The sequence below is a fragment of the Osmia lignaria genome, chromosome 16 (assembly GCF_051020975.1).
Source record: "Osmia lignaria lignaria isolate PbOS001 chromosome 16, iyOsmLign1, whole genome shotgun sequence".
In the NCBI taxonomy this organism is placed as follows: domain Eukaryota; kingdom Metazoa; phylum Arthropoda; class Insecta; order Hymenoptera; family Megachilidae; genus Osmia; species Osmia lignaria.
The window spans coordinates 6,016,953-6,035,170 of NC_135047.1; the positions used below are offsets into that span (position 1 = coordinate 6,016,953).

The 18,218-nt window shown below is 41.2% G+C and overlaps 1 protein-coding gene across 7 annotated transcripts in view; it reads right to left on the reverse strand.

The window, feature by feature from the left end:
• Nucleotides 1-18,218, reverse strand: part of PlexA (plexin A) — a 241,956-nt gene that overhangs the window by 119,755 nt on the left and 103,983 nt on the right. Inside the window, exon 2 of one of the 7 annotated variants that reach the window (XM_034316401.2) lies at nucleotides 2,702-2,774. The exons of the other annotated variants lie outside the window; for them this stretch is intronic. Within the exon in view, the coding sequence (XP_034172292.1) occupies nucleotides 2,702-2,740 (39 nt within the window). The 5' untranslated portion in view covers nucleotides 2,741-2,774. The remainder of the gene's footprint in view (nucleotides 1-2,701; nucleotides 2,775-18,218) is intronic. 7 annotated transcript variants of the gene reach the window in all.

An 18,218-nucleotide genomic window follows, 5' to 3' on the forward strand; every position in this document is an offset into this window, starting at 1 on the left:
GGCTTTACAAAGGCAAATGATGTTTGAAAAAGTTAGACCACTGATAGGGTCCAGCGGCGTGAAACTTTGACCATGGAAACCAAATGAGAACTGGATAAAGCCCGGTGACTTTCAGAGGAGACTGGGAATAAAAATTCATGAACTATGGATTTCAATATGAACAGCACGGCTTCCGATCGATCGGAACAAACAAAAACAAGTACGAGAAATAAATAACTCGTCGCTTTTTGAAATCAATGCTGGAGTACACGCGTTTAGTGATCGTCTCTTTTTGTGAAACCAAAAACTGCTTTATCATGTTTATAAAATGTACACTCACGATCAAATCAGATTTCACCGGAAAAAATGATGTCTTGGGGTCTCATCCGTCACCTTCGGAGTCCCCCAGAAGACTGACAATACAGTGAAAAGGTCATTGTGTATATAGCTTTTTTCCTATCACGTGTGTGTGTTTACACGGTGGTATTTAAACTGATATTTATTTATTATTCATATTTTTAAGTTATATACTAAAGTTTATGATATTTAATAAATAAAAGTTATATTATTTTGTTTTTAAATTACTTTTAATATTAATATCGCCAAAATATTATTTTTAACTACTTGTGCTGCTACGTGTCGTAATAAATATTGATATTTCTACTGGGAATTATCTTAGAATTTTGATTTCATTTAATAACAAGGAAACTACCAATTATATATATAATTTCAAATACCAATTTGAAGCGTTAGATTGCAAAATTATCCTTAACGATCCATATCATCATGTACCATAGTAATAACGACTACTTCTACTCTGTCACTTAACGTGTCAAGTAAATTCCAATTTCATTTACCCGCGTATGTCTCTGTTACGCACTCTTGAATTACCCCCAAAAAAACGAAAGAAGTTAACCAACGTAATAACAGCGTACAGAGCAAGAAATTCAATGATTCAAGATCCCCGGCTATTAAATTCAACCTTGATATCACGTAACCTTTTTTACTTAGATCCAGCGTGAAGACTGAAAGAAGGCTAAGTATTTTTTAATTGCATTCCCTCGGTAAAAAAAAAAAGAACTTACCGAGCTCGTCGAAGAAGATTAACAGACACCAAACGCAATCATCAGAGATATCACTTCATCACGCTACGCCCGAATTACAATTACGAATCGCCATAAAATCCGTAGTCGCTCAATTTGCGGTCGTAACTCGTTCAACGCGTCCTTAATTATCATTATTCAGCATGAATTTATCCGAGCAACGAGGAAACCATTTCCTTGAGAGAATTTATCGAACAAGAAACTACTAGCAGATTACTACAAATATCCACGGCTACTGTACGCGGGTAACCAGAAGGCTTTCCCACGAGAGGACAAGCGGATTCGTGCTTCATTCATAGTCGATGGAGCGTATCGCGCGAAGATAATCGAGCGAAGTACACTCGTTTACCGATTGCGAAGCGCTAATTGCGTCGGGACGCGGCGTCGTTTGCTCGCCAACTTCCGAGAATGTTCCTACATTTTTTCTTCTTTTTCAGAAAAGTTGCTAACGCAACGACTTAGCACGGCTAGCGAGACTGCAAGGATTAACGAGGCTGCTCGCCGCTTCAACGGCAGTTTCGAATGGTCTGCCAGGACGTCGACCTCGGCCGACAGAGATGCTACGTCCACTCGACTACCCGGGACTCGTCACTTATCCTCCCATTTACCCGAAATTATACTCGAGCCTCGTTCCCGTTTCCCGAGTCGACTCAACACCGCTCCAGGCTCGCCTTTCAGACGCGAGCAAACGCTGTTCCACGATGAAACTCGCCCCCTTTTTTTACCTCCGTTTGCACTCAGCTGGCTAGCTCTCGCAAGTTTTTTCAATTCGAATTTCAACAATTTTCTTTTTGTTTTAACTTTCGTTTGCCAAATGTGCAGGGTATTTGGGTCATCGATGAATGGCTTTCTTGAAAGTTTTATAAATGTGTGAAGTTCGGAGAAATGGAGCACTGAAGTTGGTGTTTGGAGTTTGAGAGCTTAGGGGAATGGGTCTATTTTAACCCAGTTGTAATGTTGGAAATTTTAAAATGTATGAAATTTGTGAAAATAGAATTGAATACACTCTGGGAATCGTACAGAAAAAGATTTGGAGAAAAAATGAAAAGAAGAAATAGATTGTGCCAAGAATTTACAGAGGAACTCGTCATTAGCTATACAAGTCTTTTACAAATTAAACTTCTCAATTCTCTGATCAAACAAAGTAACAAAAGATCCCACAGCGTGAGAGGACACGATAAATGATGAGATATAAGGAAGAATGAAATGAAACACGAATCATAAATATATCACATTGTCCCTAGTGGTTTAAGTAAGTCTACAATACTTCCACACGAGCCTGTCTTTGATCAAAGTAAGAAGATACAGTGACACAATTGTCCAGGATTATTTCAACCCTCCTAAAGTAACCAAGGCATTATCAAAGATACCAGCATCTGGTGCTCAAAAGAATCGGATGAGAAATTAACTCCGAAAATTAAAAGTAAATCCAGAATTCTTCAACAGAACTCTGTCTTTGATTAATGTATAATGACCTAATGACGTAATTGTTCAACATGCAAAAATAAAATATGAGACATACCGTCATTCAATATTAGAAATAAAATATGTGAAAATGTTATTAACCATGTAAAGCTAATTTAAAATAAAAGTATTGAAATGTTTAAAGATTTTCTTACAGAATCTCGTGCATGCTGTCCACAATGTACACTCGACATCAGTAGGTTCAATTGTGAAGGAAAAATCGCTTACCTGAAACAGAAAATAAACAAACTCGTTAGTGACAGATATCAAATATTAACACAGGTGTCACTTCTCACTGAAAACTAATTAAAAATAAATAATTTTTTGCAAATTTTCCATACTTCTTAAGTGAAAGGCTCAACGAGTTTTTAGTCTTTCTAAGATTAAATGCGATGGCAGAATTTTGCATTAAATAAAATAATTACTACTCGAAGATCAAACGTCTCGAGCGGATTCCTCCTGATTCTAAGGATCCTACGGCAGAATCCTAGACTCCTGATGCAATAAGCAACGCAGATGGCGGACATGGGGGCAGAAATATACGCGATGCTCCCCGGCCAGCGAGAATTTCGCACACTTTACCGCGTTTCAGTGCGCGCGATTACCATCTTCCATGTCTTTCCGCGCTATAAATTCCCGTAGTGTCGCGCGTTAATCCACGGATTAACCGGTGACTAGGGGAGCCGGGTCGGCCGCGGGTCCGGCGCAAACCAAAGAGGAAAGCTCGAAAGAAACGGTGTCGGAACAGGAAGGGAGGCGAACAGAAACGTACTGGACGAACTCGTTTCGTGGGATTATGGATTATCGTAGCCGCGTTTAAGCAAAACGGGAAAAGAGAAGCTCGTAAGAGTGGTATACGCGGTTCCTGGATGATTTTATGTTCTTCGAGATTGGATTATGGTATCAAGATTTATTGCGCGGGATAATGATAACTTTGATAAGAAAAAAAGCCAGAGATTTTCATGTTCCTCTATTTATCTTTGATTCTATTTAATTTTGTATCAATTTCTACGAACATAGTATCATAATAAAATTGTATAATTAGAAAATTAATTGTATGATAAATTTTTATTATCCTGTTCTGACATCAACTGATAATTTTTTGACGTACCGAAGTGTCACGTTTATTTCTGAATACCTTCTCTGATAATTGCAGAATCCTAACATTGAAAAGTCATTGCTGGACTCTCATTGATCAAGAATCAACTGTCCAGTGGAACGAGTCGAATTGCTCGAGCGTCTCGCACGATCGAGCAACAGCCGGAACAATGGAGAGTCAAACAAGAAAACAGTGGAAGAGAGTTCCTCTTTTAGTCGGCCACGGACGCGTTACGTGCGTGTCCGTTCGATTAAGTAATACAAACGACCTTCCACGACCTCGTGGCGTGACCGTAAAACCCCGGGAAACGAGAGAATGCCTCGAAATTGACGATAAATCTTTCCACTCGCCCCCGCTGCTCGCCACTGTTTATTTCCCCGGCTGTTCGGGGTCCACCGAGAGAAATAACTCCGAGCTCGCTTTCTAAAGTCACGTCTTGTACACAGCGCGCATTAGTTCGAGAAAATCGCGTTGAAAATATTGCTAAGCCCAGCGAGCGAGTTTACGAACGACCAGCGAGAGTACTCGCGCGAGTGACTCGGCAAAAGTGGATACGAAACGTCCGACAGTAATGTCGCTTCCGCTTCGCTTGCCAGGCAAATGGTGGAGATGTTCACTCGCTTTCGCGGAACTTGGAAATCTTTAATGTTGGATGAAAAGGAAATGTGTAAATGGTGACTGAAAGTTTTAAGCTGTTTTTAAGGTGTTTCTGATGATCCGGAATTTTATTGGAAATATTTTTTATATTTCAGAGGTTTATACACTTTTTTACCGCTTAAGAATTCTTTGCATTTATTATTTAACATTCTATATTCTCAATTTTTAATGTTTGTGAAAATTAATGATAAAGTGCATCGGATGCACTTGCACTTTTATTGCATCTATGCAATATCAGATACCTATATACACTTTTCCAAAGCTTAAGAATTCTTCATACTCCTTATTTAATATTCTATAATCTCAATTTTTAATGTTTGTGAAAATTAATGATAAGGTGCATCTGATGCACTTGCACTTTTATTGCACTTATGCAATACCAATGTCACCATCAATCTAAATTACCCAACCTCTGAAAATGATTAAATATCTCCATCTGAACACCCTACAAATAATAAAGAAATAATACCTGCCTTTACCCCATGGAAATATATCAAAATTAAAAAAAGGGACCTTCAAAGCTACCCCTATTGACCATCGCCTGTTCGCGCTCGTAAACGTGCGAGTACAAGAGTCATCGTTTAGGCCGAGGGTTGGAGATGCACGTTCGGAAAGGTATCCCCAGGTGAACGGAACAGTGAAGAACAACGAGCCCTTTGGGGGTCTCGTGACTCGAGCCCTCGTAAATGCTAGGGGAAATTACGCGAAACCCCCGTGCCAAAATTACGCGTTGCAAGATCGTAATGGCTTGGCAAAGATGCTTGCCGCGTTCTAACGTTCGCGTGTGCATTAATGCGCGGTTAAGTTTTCTTTCCACGAACTCGACTCTTTTTTTTCCCTCGGTCAAGCTCCTCGACATCAGGGGGAGAGATTTAATCGAACCGACGCCATGGATGCCGGACTTCTTGCATTTCCGGCCCGGCTAAACGGAAGTCCATTTAAATGCCAGAATTTAAACGATAGCCACCAGGTTGGATGCGATTAATGGCACGACCCCTCGCGTGGTCTCTCAACCAACTCACCCTATCGACGATTTAATTGATTAAAATATTTCTTTTTAACTCGTTAGTCCTTACAGCTTGAAAATATATTTCCAAGATAGTACAATTATCAAGAAAAGTGCATGCGAGGTAAATAAATATTTACTTAAGATAAAAAGGTTATAAAATGAATTAAAATGCAAATATTTCCTCAAAATGTAAGTTTGTCATCCCCAGAAAAAATTACTAAAGTTATACGAGATCCAATATCTGGAAACACGAGGGAGGAACGTGGAAGCAAATGCAAATACATCAATTTAACCGAATGACATTTAATAATTAAACGATGAGTCTCTTTCAAGTATTCACGATTTCGCCCAATCAATAACTTCTCCTATCAATTTCTGCCTATAAAACTTTAACGATTCTCCACACCCCCCGTTCGACTGTCCCTTTCACAAACCTGGCCATATAGAGGCTGTAGAGAAACAACGTCGCTTAATTTATGGGAATGACGCATCATCATCCAGCAACTAATTACACGAACGTTACGTCGAGTACTAACAACAGAGGAAACACATGGTTTCAGACGGGAACTACGTTCGCAAGCATCTTTCACGTTGTAACGCATAACTTGCCACACTACTCTCGAACAACAGTTCCCAATTACCTAGGCTAGCCAGCGACCGGAAGACATCGAGTTGGAAACGTGTAACCGAGCACGCCTCGGCGAAACAGTTATTCCAATCCTGTCCTACCAATATACAGGTTATCTCAGTGCTCAGTGAACGTCGATTTTCTCGAGTTTCCAATTGCCACGAGACACTGGGGAAGGAAGAGGGGTAACGACAATCGCGTTACACGTCCAGCCACCGTGATATCGTTTGCGCAATATTTTGATTACTACCTTCGATGTCCTGATCCTCGCCTCTGCTCGACCAACGTGATAGGCTAACCACGATCAACGTGCTTCCACGAAGATTGTGGCCACAGAACTCCGTACCCTTTGTTTTTCATATTCTACACTATCTTTCCCTCGTTTATTTTCTACCGAGAGTTTGCCACGAAACAGATCGTATTGAATTTAATTTTGGTGGTTTAGAGCCTGGATAGTTTTAAGGGTTGTAAAAAGGGGCTTCAGTATCGATGGTTAAAATAATTAATTTTTGTTAGATTTTACGCTTCACATTTTATATTGAAAATTTTTGAGAAGGGAAAAATTTGGAGAAGTTTAAAGTAGATGCAGCGAAATGCATCCCAAGGGATGCATAGTTGCACCAAGAGATATGAACATTTTAACACTTTGAATATCGTGGAGGCACTTTCAAGAAATTTTTAGTAAATTTCATGCTTTAATTTTATATGATATAAATGATATTTTGCAATAGTTTTAATAATAATAATAAATGCAAATTCTTTATGCAATTGAAATCTGCTAAATCACGCATTTCCTAATGAAAATGACAAACCTCCCAAATACAATAAACAGCATTCTTCAGTGTTGTTAACGAAGATTCTAGCAGCGCATACGAGCCATTATATACAATCAGCAAAGAGACATAACTGTTTTACACCCCACAGTGACAATTGCCTCTGATCTTTCAATTGAACCGCATTATCCAGGCGCAAACTAATCTTCTGAAATCCCAGCACCAAACGCGATTCATGCATTCACGAATGGTTTATTTGTAGAACACACCGTCTACCACCTGTCTATATTTCTATCGTAATGATTCTACGTCGTGTTAGAACCTGCTTTCATATCTCACGATGATTCATCAACGATTACCTGCAGTTTTACTGAAACGAAAGAAAGAGTGTCGAGAGAGTCCAGCTCGACTCGTACGTTTTCGTAACATTTCGATGGATATCTGCCCTCTTCCACGATGGGATCATCTTTCGTGATAGGCCAACGGCAAGAAAAATTAACGAGAGAAAGATAGAGCTAACGTAATTGCAGCTTCGAGCCACTTGTCTACCTCGATTTCCCTTTTTCTAACGCCATAAAGTGCCTACGGGTCAGACGGACTTCGCTCGATCGTGATCGCGATCCATTTAACGCGTTAATCTCCGTGCTACTCTGCATTTATGGCTCGATCTTTGGAAATGCCTTCAGTTACACCTTTCAAATTTCTATTTTTTACCGGAATCATTGGAACACCTTGCACTATTATTTTGTCGCCTGATACGCTCGAGGATTTATGAAGAATCCCCAGAATTCCACAAATAATTTGTAGAATTCCATCGTACAGAAATAGAAAAAAGAGTAATTATTACAGAGAACATAAAAAGATTGCCTGGGGATTTTAAGGGCCACGCGAGAGGGCAACTATGTCCGATGCATTTTGAAAATGAGCAACTTTGAAAGAAACTCCGGCTTCCTTGCCATTGTTTCTCGGATATGAGAGCTACAATTTTTTTTTCTTTTGGCTTTTTGTTCCTCGAGTATTCAGAGAACATATTCCACGCGTACGGTTGCTGCAATATGAATCCCTCCAAGTCCATGTGCACCTTTGTTACGCGTTTAATATGTTCTTTACGGTATCTTTATTAAATTCTCGTGGTCGTGTTTGCTCTTCCTAATTTTTTTCCCCCCTGCTTCCGTCTAAATTCAACGCTTTGTACCATTTAGTTACCTCATATTGCATTCTGTATTCTCTGCTATTATGAAATTTACTATAACTGTTATTCTGAATCTGGTTTAATGTTAACCACGGTAATATTAAGTTTGTAACTACTTTGCTTCAAAATAGACAAAATTGTATAGCAGAGTGATAAAAAATTTAACACAAAGGTGGTGAAACTGTATTAATTTGAATAATGTTCACTGGGATTTTTAATAAATAATTCTGTAACAAAATTCTACCTTCACCAAAATAGAATGTGTAAAATATGCAAAGTAAAATAATGAATAAAAATGAAAAAAGATACAAATAGCTGTTATTATAAAGTGCCTTTGCTATATATCAATTTTCCCTCTACCATTCAATGTTTGAATAAATTTCGAGTCAATCAGTGATCGAACGCGATTACAAAAAGCGTGCGAATACTTTTGCCGAAGAGGCTCGTCGAATATCGTAGTGAAAAGATCGGTGAAAAGGGGTGAACGAACAAAAGGCAGCAGTCACTGAAACAATTGGGGTAACAATAAATCCCGATGCAGCGTGTCTTTCAAACGAGATTTCCATTCGCTGAAAAGCGTTTCTGGTAAAATGTCCACTAATTTGATTATTCTACGTCCATACTTCGATGCGATTCAAAAGCTGAACCGCGCCCGGGGCTGCGCAGTCTTTTAATTATTATACATACTCCTGTTCCTCGAGCTGGGAATTCTCTGTGTCTGGCAAAGCTAGCTCGTTTCCTTGCCTGCTCGGGCAAGAGCCTGTTAAAAATTCATCCCGAACCGAGACCGACGTAATAATGCAACGCCTTCTCCACGATGCTACGTCGTGCTGCCTTTCAAGCTGACTCGCCTTTTTCTTCGTTTGCCCTTACTATCGATATTGCAGAACGATCGACCGATAGATACGCTTCAGCTTTCGGGATACACCCGGCTATCTGTACATCGCGGTTCATTTCGATGCAACTTTCATGAGATTATCGCGGGAAGAGGATGTGCATTTTGCATTATCTACTCCCTTGTTTCGAAAACTATTTCTTCGCCCACGGTGACTATTCGAACGTTCTCCTAATTTATCGTCAATTTCCCTCTACAGAATTCACTTCTGTTACATCATTTGCTAAATTCATCATCGGATTAAGATAGACAACGAGGTGGTTTCGCACGGTCGAAAAACGAGAGGGCGACGGTGGTGAACGGGTAACGAGAAAATCGGTCGACAGGGGGTTGCTCTGGCGAAATTACACGCGTGACCCCGAGCGAAGGCTGTCGACTGGTCACGAGCGCGTTAACTAATCGCCGCTGACGTTGAACTTAACGAGCCGATGACGGTCTCGCCGAGAGGGAGACAAAGGGTGAATCGGTGCGACGAGGATCGCGAAATAGGGGGTGGTTCCACGCGAACCTTTCGGCTGCTCCGAGCAACAAGCAACGGCAGCAACAATAACCTCGCGCAGTGGTCAGCCGGAACGAGACGCGAGTTTAGCCGCAAATTATCGCGGCGCTGCGACGATAATGGAAATCCGATTGAAGCCGTCCATTTGCGACGCGTTATGGGACTGTTTGGCATTTTAATTGGGAAATTGCAATTAACCGACCCGCCTGTATTATCGTTCCGAACGATGAACATCCGACCGAGTGACATCACGCTCGAGCTGCACGCGAACCGTTTCTTTCGAAAGGTGACATAAACGTTCCTACTTCCACGGAGATTCTATCTTGACGATTGACAATTAATAACGTTCATTGGATGGCAATTCAACGGGGTACCTTCTTCGACGGCATCGCGCACCACTTATCCCGATCAAATTGATTCGAACACCAAGCACGGAGAAAATATTTGAGGGGAGAATTTATCGACGTGGAGTGATCGCCGGTGAAATGGAGCGGAATCTCCTTCGAGCCTTGGCCAACCTTCCTACGATCTATTTATTGAGGAGACGTACGTGGAACGTGACAAAATAGACTTTTTCGTTTGGACTTCTTTATAATTTCTTAATTTGTCATTGGTAAGATGATGATCAATTTTTTCGTGCACTTGTATCATTTATTCATCTGTGTTGAAATTAGGCGAAAATAGAATTTTCTATATAATTCAAACTTTTAGATATAATTTAACTCAACTAAATTTTAATTTTTCAAAATTCAACCCAGATATTGAATAAATAAAAAAAATGCATTTCGTCATCGATCCTACAAAATGAAACATTTCATTCTAACGATACTACGATTAAACTTATGTTCAATCACAATCAACCCACCAAAATTTTCCCCTGTTCGATGTTCCTTGTTCACCCCGAAAGCATCTTCTCGACGGACGTTTTAATTGGAAAATTGTAATTGGCCCTGTCTACTTCCGTTGCTTCAAAGATATTCCCCACGACATCCACCTTCCTCAGGGACTATCGGTTCTTGCGCGTTCACGTTCCCCTTTTTCCTACCCCCTCGAATCGACTCTCTTTCTCTCTCATTCCGCGCTTCCCCTTTTTCTCCTCAAAGTCTCTCTAAACGGTCTACAGCACACTTTTCCCATAATCGAGTTCCGTCCAGCGCGTTCAGTCCTTTTCGAGGATCCGTCCGATACACGGCTCTAACTTTTAATTGGCAAATGGTAATTGGACACGCGGAAACGCGCGACTCGAGGATACTGAATCGGCCGGAAGTGGCTAGAGATTTTCGAGGGAGAAAATAAAAGAGCATCCTCGAGCTCACGTTAAAGGGGGACTGATTCGCGTGTACCACCAGCAAGACTTAGCTCGAGGGGTCTCCATTGAAAACCGAGGGTAAAATCGAGCATTTTACGTTCTGCTGTTTAAAACCACATGTCGCAGCGTGTCTTCTCTATGTTTCAAGGTAATTTGTAAAAATAAATATTTCCTTTCATCTGACGTGTCTGTAGGCCAGTAGGTTCGTGAAAGATTAAAATATCCACTCAACAATTTTCACGGAAGGCCCGTATTCATCTGACCCCGTGGAGATTGAAGGCAACCAGACACCCGGCATACCGAAGGTTTCCCCGCAAAATTTCAAGGCGAAACACGAGTTCCAGTGACAGAGACAGAACGAAGCACGCGAGAGGGAACGTCGTGTATCGCGTTTCCTCGAAATCCTCGAGGCGAGGTAACCAGCACAGCACGAGACTCGCGAAAGTCGAGAATTACGGACGTAACAGGATTTCTCGATGTCGACGCGAAGGATAATTCGCAGGGAACGATTCTCTGTCTCCTGGAGGAGCGCGAGAAGGGATCCTCCCGTCGTCTTTGCGCGCCTTAATTGGAAAATGCTAATTAGCATCCAACCCCCGGCGCGATATTCCCTGTCGAGCGAGCGAGAGCCTCGCTTCCTCCGTCTGCTTTCGCTTCCCTTTTCCCTACCAAGCCACGCCAGAACGCCCTTCGCCACCCTTCCGTCGATTCGCCGCGACGAAATTAAAGCTCGCGAAGGGAAATTCTGCCTTCGACCCGACAGCAAGGCGACCGAGCCTGCTTCAACCTACGATTGATCAGACAAGCTTCGACAAAAAATGACTTCGAACTTGGGGTCGAGAACCTCCGATGGGACAATGGAAGGAGGTAACGCGCATTCCTATTCAGGGACTGCTGAAAGAGGAACAGCTGTTTGTACTGGCGACCCAAGGGGTAGCCGAATTTTGTTAGATTAAGTTCAGCCCTTTGACTGTTCGCTAAAAATTCGATTCGTTTGGTAGCCAACGTGCGCCATCGGTTCAGAGAGTATACCAATGAAATGAAACTACTTTTCTATCTCTTTGATGTGCTCATCAAGTGATTTGAGTTTGTATACTCTCAGGAAATTTAATTTTATTCGTTATATAAATTAATAAAAATTGAAGTATTATTCTTGATTTTAATATTTAAGTAGCATTGATTTATCATTTTATTTTTATTTGTATTTGTAAATATTCTTTCAAATTAAAAAGTAATAAATAATTCTTTTGACAATACTTGAGGATTAAATCATTTTCCTTTCTGATATAAAATTTTCAGAAACAACCGATTTATTTGATAATCTTGCTATTAGATAAAACATGCAATTAACTTCTCGTTAATTCACCTTAACCACTGTTCTTTGCATTCCCCATAAAATAAATTCTTCCTTATCAGAGGGTAAAACACCTCTCGAAAGATCTACGACCGCAAAGTCACGCCCCATTCCCGCGACCACATTTCAAACCAAACAGATCACGAAGCTAAGAGCAAAAAGGGAAACATTTGTTCCCGTGAACGTCTCAAGAGTCTCAAACTGCTCTCCATAAAGCCACCGTCTTACACACTCGATCCCTGATTCAACTCCGCAGGATCCACTGACTCGTCCTCCGCGACGTGGAACGTCCTAAGACCCGACAGAAATAACAGACGACCACGATGAAACGTAACGAACGATAATAAATCAAACGATCGTTCTACAGCATCCCCTATCCTCGATTATCCGCTATAAAATCGAATCGATTCCACTCGCGAATTCGAAACGGAACACGTGGATTGCTCTTGAAAAATTCAACCAGCTATTTTTCAGCTGAAAATTTCAGCGTCATTTCGAAAGGTCTGCCATCCGATCTGTGTAATTTAATCTATGACAAAAAAGGGGATGTTTAAAGAGTTGAAAAAATTCAATCCTATTTCGATAAAATCTAAACCTGTAGAAGCGTCTAATGATTCCATAAATCTGCCGACCAATCATTCCCCCCGAGATATATCATCGATCGTTTAGAAGAATTGCGGAAATTGAACAAACGACAAGACATCGTTTTATTTGTTCGTTCGAGCGCCGGGAAAGGCGGATAAAACAGTCGGGTTACAAATGGCGCGTGCGTATAACGTGGCTAGATGGAGAGTATCGTCGTCGAACGTTTAACGCGAGAATCGGTTTTATTCCGCTCGCTGGCTGCTCTGAATAATTCATGCCGACATCGCGGCCAAACTCCACCTTTCCAGCCGATCCGAACGGATGTAACTCCTTCCAGACGGGGAAAAGTTGCACCCTGATCGGTTGCGTTGCGAAAGATTAAACTCTATACCCCTCCCTGATGCACTTACCGAACCATCTATCCACCCTCCCGACCTGTTTCCAGCCTTGAATAGAAACTCATGTTTCGTTGTAATTTCCTGGCCAATTCTGATACTGTTACACTTTGATCAAGTAATATAATCATCATTAATCTTGCGCTCCTCTTTTGATACATTGATTGGTAAATTAAATTGGTAGATGATTTCCGAATCTCATAAAAAGGCTTATGATGATTAATTACTGTGAAAGTCATCGACAGTGAAACAATCATAAGGAAATTAAAATTTTTTAAAAATATTCTGATAATTATTAAAATAAAAATTCTTAATTTTTAATAAGAGGATTCACCAATTCTTCTGATTCCCACCCTTAATTACAGTACTGACCATCGGTCATGATGTATGCTATAAATAATTTAAAAAAAAAAATTCTATTTCAATTTTATGTTCCAAAAATGAAAGGGGTGAGCCATTGCATACGGGTAAAAGCGGATATAAAGAGCGGAGCAGTTTTACCAGTGAAAAAATAAAGACGTAACCAGGTAATTGCAGGTGGCCAACGATCGTACTTCACTGAGCCTGTCCTATCACGCTTCGCGACTTGATGGATTGCCTCGTAAATGGCGTCGAAGTTACGCTTTAATTTCGCCCTGTACCCGCGTGAAAATCGCGTACATCCGTTGAACGGATTCGACGTATCGCGCGTAGAATTTATTTTCGCGATACGATGCCCGTCGAAATAAACAAGGCTTAGGGCGGTTGCCGAAAAGTCGATAGCCCAGCGACAGATTTTATGTAGACAGGCACGCTTGGAAACGCTATTTCGAGGCTTTATTCCAGGAACTATGTCGTTGCACTTGTAAGAGAGAATTGACCGGTGTTAACAAGCTAACTAGAAATTTTTAAGAACGACTCTATGGAAATATGCTTTTCCATAAATAGATTTAGAAAAAAAAATTGATCTGAATAACAGCTCGTCTAACAGGTCTGAAGATTAATCGTATTTAAAATTATTCTAATTTATTGAGAATTGCCTCTCGAACACGAAGGGTCAACCCCACGGTAAAACGGGCACTGATTGCTAGATGCGAAACTGATTGACTGGGAAACGAAATGGATTGCTTTGAACCGTGAAACAGTGGACAACGTGGATGTGGTTCTTTGGGTGTTGGTTGAATCGAGTGGATGAAGTGATTCTAGAGAGTGTGTCCTTGTATGAATAGAACGGAGTGCTTTGAAGAATTGTACGTAGCATGAGAAATATTCAGGACGCTAATGGAATAGTCAGATAGATACAATCGCGTATTTTCTTTTCTGTTATATTAATTCTTCTTCAAAACTCGTATACTATGGATATTGAAATTCATTGATAATATGCATCTGCAGTTTTTGTTTGATATGCACTTCGCTCCGACCCAAAAAGGTAATTCAACCCCTTCTCGAGATCATTTCATTATACATGGTAAAAGATGTAGAATTTCCTGAATTAAATTACCACTCTGCTTATTGCGAATAATCAGGTCGAGTGTTTTATGAAAATTAGCTGGTCTAGAATTTCCTTATAAAACGAAAACGAACAAACAGCATCATCCCTTTCCGAGAGAATCCCCGAAATTAGAAATTTCCTCGACCTGAATTAAGACTAATTAAGTCTGCAAAATATTGTAAAAGAAGGAGGAAACCCGGTGGGATACGGGGAAGGGTCTCGAATATCCTTCGCGTACGCAGCATGAAAAAAAAAAAATCGATAGGTCGAAGGGCCCTTCTAGACTCTCGTACACCTAATATCCGGCGTCCGCTTTACCCTCAGACGACGAACGACGCATCCGCACACGATTCGGTTCAAGACCTGCCCAAGCTACCAACACAAATACCCTCTGCCCAGGTGAGACACGAACCTAGAACCACTCTCTTCGTCTCTCTTCTCCTCATTGATTACGTCCGACTATTTCAGGGTGTAACAGATGAGACAAGAGAAGATTTGTGAGACGACGATACGAGGGTGGTCGACGTGGCCGTTGAGGAGAAAGAGACGTACGCGACGGGAGTGGAGGACAGGCGGATAGAGAGAGGAGAGTTTACAGTATCTATATGCACAACGTCGCATAATCCTACCGGTTCACGTACAGGGTGTTCGTGATTATCCGACATCCCTAGCAAGCAATTTCTCATGGTCACTCGAGAGCCGCTAGGTAATCTCGAGCCACTCTATGGTAACGTACGGCACCGCGACAAAGGGATTCTCCAAATTTCTCATCTTGAGAGGCTTGAATCTCGGCTATCCGCGGCCAGAGACATTGACAAACAGCGAAATTCGATCTCACGAGAAATTACCACTCGGTGCTCATTGTCCCTGCACGGGATAAGAACGGAACTACCCTTCTGTGTCGTCTCGAGGATTACCGGACTAACGAGGAATGCTTTGGATTTGATTTAGACGGAAGTTTGTAGGTTTCTAGATCAACCAAAAATAACATATACTCTACTTTTAGAATTTTAACACCGAATTATTTCTCTACTTTTGATTTTAAGAAATTAATCAAGTCAACGGGGTTCAATACAAGAAACTAAAGTTTTCGTGTTAATAATATCTTGCAAACAATTCGATCAAAAGCTATTAGAGTACAGTTGACTTCTCGCGTGTATTCCAAGTTCTGAGACGAACAGTAATTAATAGCTGTCAGGATGAACAGAGTTCAACAACAATCAGGTGGAGCCGATCGTTGGCAGTAAATCGTCGACGATTCTCATCGAATTAAATCGGCTACTGAAAGGTACGAGATCGCGTGAATAATTCGCGCCTGATATTCCGAAGCTTCAGCTGGAACGCCGATCGCGTGGAAAGTACTTTCCTCGCGCTGTGGTCGATAGAACAGCCGAGAGTGTGTGTTATATAATTTGAAGGCTGCCGCCGATGTAGGGTCGTCGGTATTCCTACGCAATCGGCGAACACACCGTGTGTTGTTTTATGAGAGACTGTTCAACGTTATTTTCCTCCTCGCTCGAATCGTACTTCGACCGACTTCTACTTATTCCACGATTGACGCAATCGTCCGCATTTTTACGAAGGTGATCCACGTCGTCTGGAACGTTTTCTTGTATCCTGTTAGCGCCACTTGTTTTTCTTCAAACGATTTCTCTCATGCCAATCAATCGAAGAATTTATTCCGAGCTTAGAACGAAGAGTCACGAGTCATTTGACTTTGATTTATTGGATAAAACATTGTAGATTTGTGGAAATAAGAGAAATCATACGCTGAAGTCAGAGTATCTTGACTAGCTCAACCCTTGAACGACGGACCATGGAGAGAGCCCCGATTTTAATTTGATCTCGTATTTCATTTTGTAAATTAAAATTTATAAAAAATATATTTTTCTCGATCCTAATGAATATTTATGTGTTTGAATTAAAAAAAAAAAACTGAAGATACGTGTGTATGTCGGTATCTCTGAAGAACCCAAATTCCTTCCTAAACTTCTTCCTTATCTTCTCTATTTTAGAACTACTCCATAACTATTACAGTGGCTCCAGAACGTATCTCAGAAATAACTTTTCATTTACAAACGACCACTGTTCTCGGCCCAAGATACCACCCAGCATCGTCAATTATCAATCGTTATCCAAAGACAGAACATCCTTCTTATCGTAACGTTCCGCTTGATCTTTACACCATCATCGAAAAAGAGCGCATCCTAACAAATTCAAGCAAGGATCGAAGACTGATAACGATCGTGTCCCTTTTCTTAGATCACCCGGTAGAAAGTTAGACGGGGCCTCACGGATGCTGAAGAGGGGCACGCGGAGGGGCATCACGGGACTTTGTCGTGGTCGGGCCTTTAGGATCGAGTCCCACGCGTTCCCAGACATTCCAGCTAGTAATTGCTGGCTGCCGCCTCCTATCTTGCCGACGTTCGCTCGCTTCTGAGCCGGTCTCTCTCCTTCTTCAATCTCTTCCTCCTCCGTTCGTTCGACTCTCTCCTTTCCTCTTTTTCTTCTGGTCCGCATCGTAACACGGCTGCCCTCTGCTCTCCGGCATTGCCCTTTCTCTCGCGAGCGATTCTTTGCATCGTGATGCTGCCGTTGCTCCTCCTCGACGGCCGCTCGTTAGCGTCGGGAAAACGCCGAGCTGACCGGCGCTAACTGCATCGACAGAAATCGCTCGTGAAACATGGGACCCAGGCCACCGTCACGGAATCTTCAATCCACCGTTTCAAAGTTCGAGTCAAACCGGGTACAGTTTTGTTCATAAATATCGGGACACATTGGCGATTCTTCTTGATTGCATAGCAATTTGTCTAAATTACTGTTAATTTAATATTTTCCTCATTTGAACGTTTCAGTTTTATTTTTTGGAAATGTGCAGTAAGACGAAGAGAAAATTTTTCACGATGAAATTGGCTCACTTTTGCTCTTCGCTATACATTGCCCTCTCTGCCCTCTTCCGCCCGCATGTAAACGATTTGCCCTCCTGTTGCACTCGCGCCAGCTCTCCTGAAGGCTCGCTCGTATTTCTGAACGCGACACGATCCCGCTTCCGATATCTTCGTTAACGCCGCGGATGGAAATTATTCGCACGTTGCCGCGTTTCTAATTAGGAAACCTCCGCGGCTTCTTTGGGTGGCAATAGTTGATTACGTTTAGGGTTTTTATATTCTGAGAAAAGTTTATCAGCGCTTTAGGATGGCGCAAATAGCTGCGGTGTTTTGGAATATGTGCAAGAGCCGAGGTATGCGGAGATCGGAAGATAAGAAGTATTTGCAAGTGTAATGAGCAGTTAATTAGGAAATTTAGAATTTAATCCGGGAAAAAATTATCCTATAAATTTTTATAACTTTATTATCTAAAAATAGATAATAGGATATAGAGGCAGTGTTATTAAATGTCTTCTTCGAATTTCTAATGAATGCTTATTATGTACAATTTAAACTTCATCAATATTTCCCTTCTTTTTTAATTTCTCAGTAGATACGTTTAACCAATCGACTAAATATACTTGCAATACGCCAATTTCCGATGCACCGATACTTTTACAAGCCAGCAAGGTTAATTTGCATAAATACACGTTATCATTATCACCTATTTAGCGAAGACCTTGTTACAGACACGATACGTCCTTCCTTTTCTCCTGTTGAAACTTTATTCCAAGCCCCTTAATTGGTTTTCTCTTTGCCTACATACCCGAAAGGGAATAAATGTTTCTCACATTGCCGCTTATCCTGCCTCTCTCCCCCCTAATTATAGTTATCTTCCATAATTTTATATCCCCACTATTACCGTAATTACTATCAGTA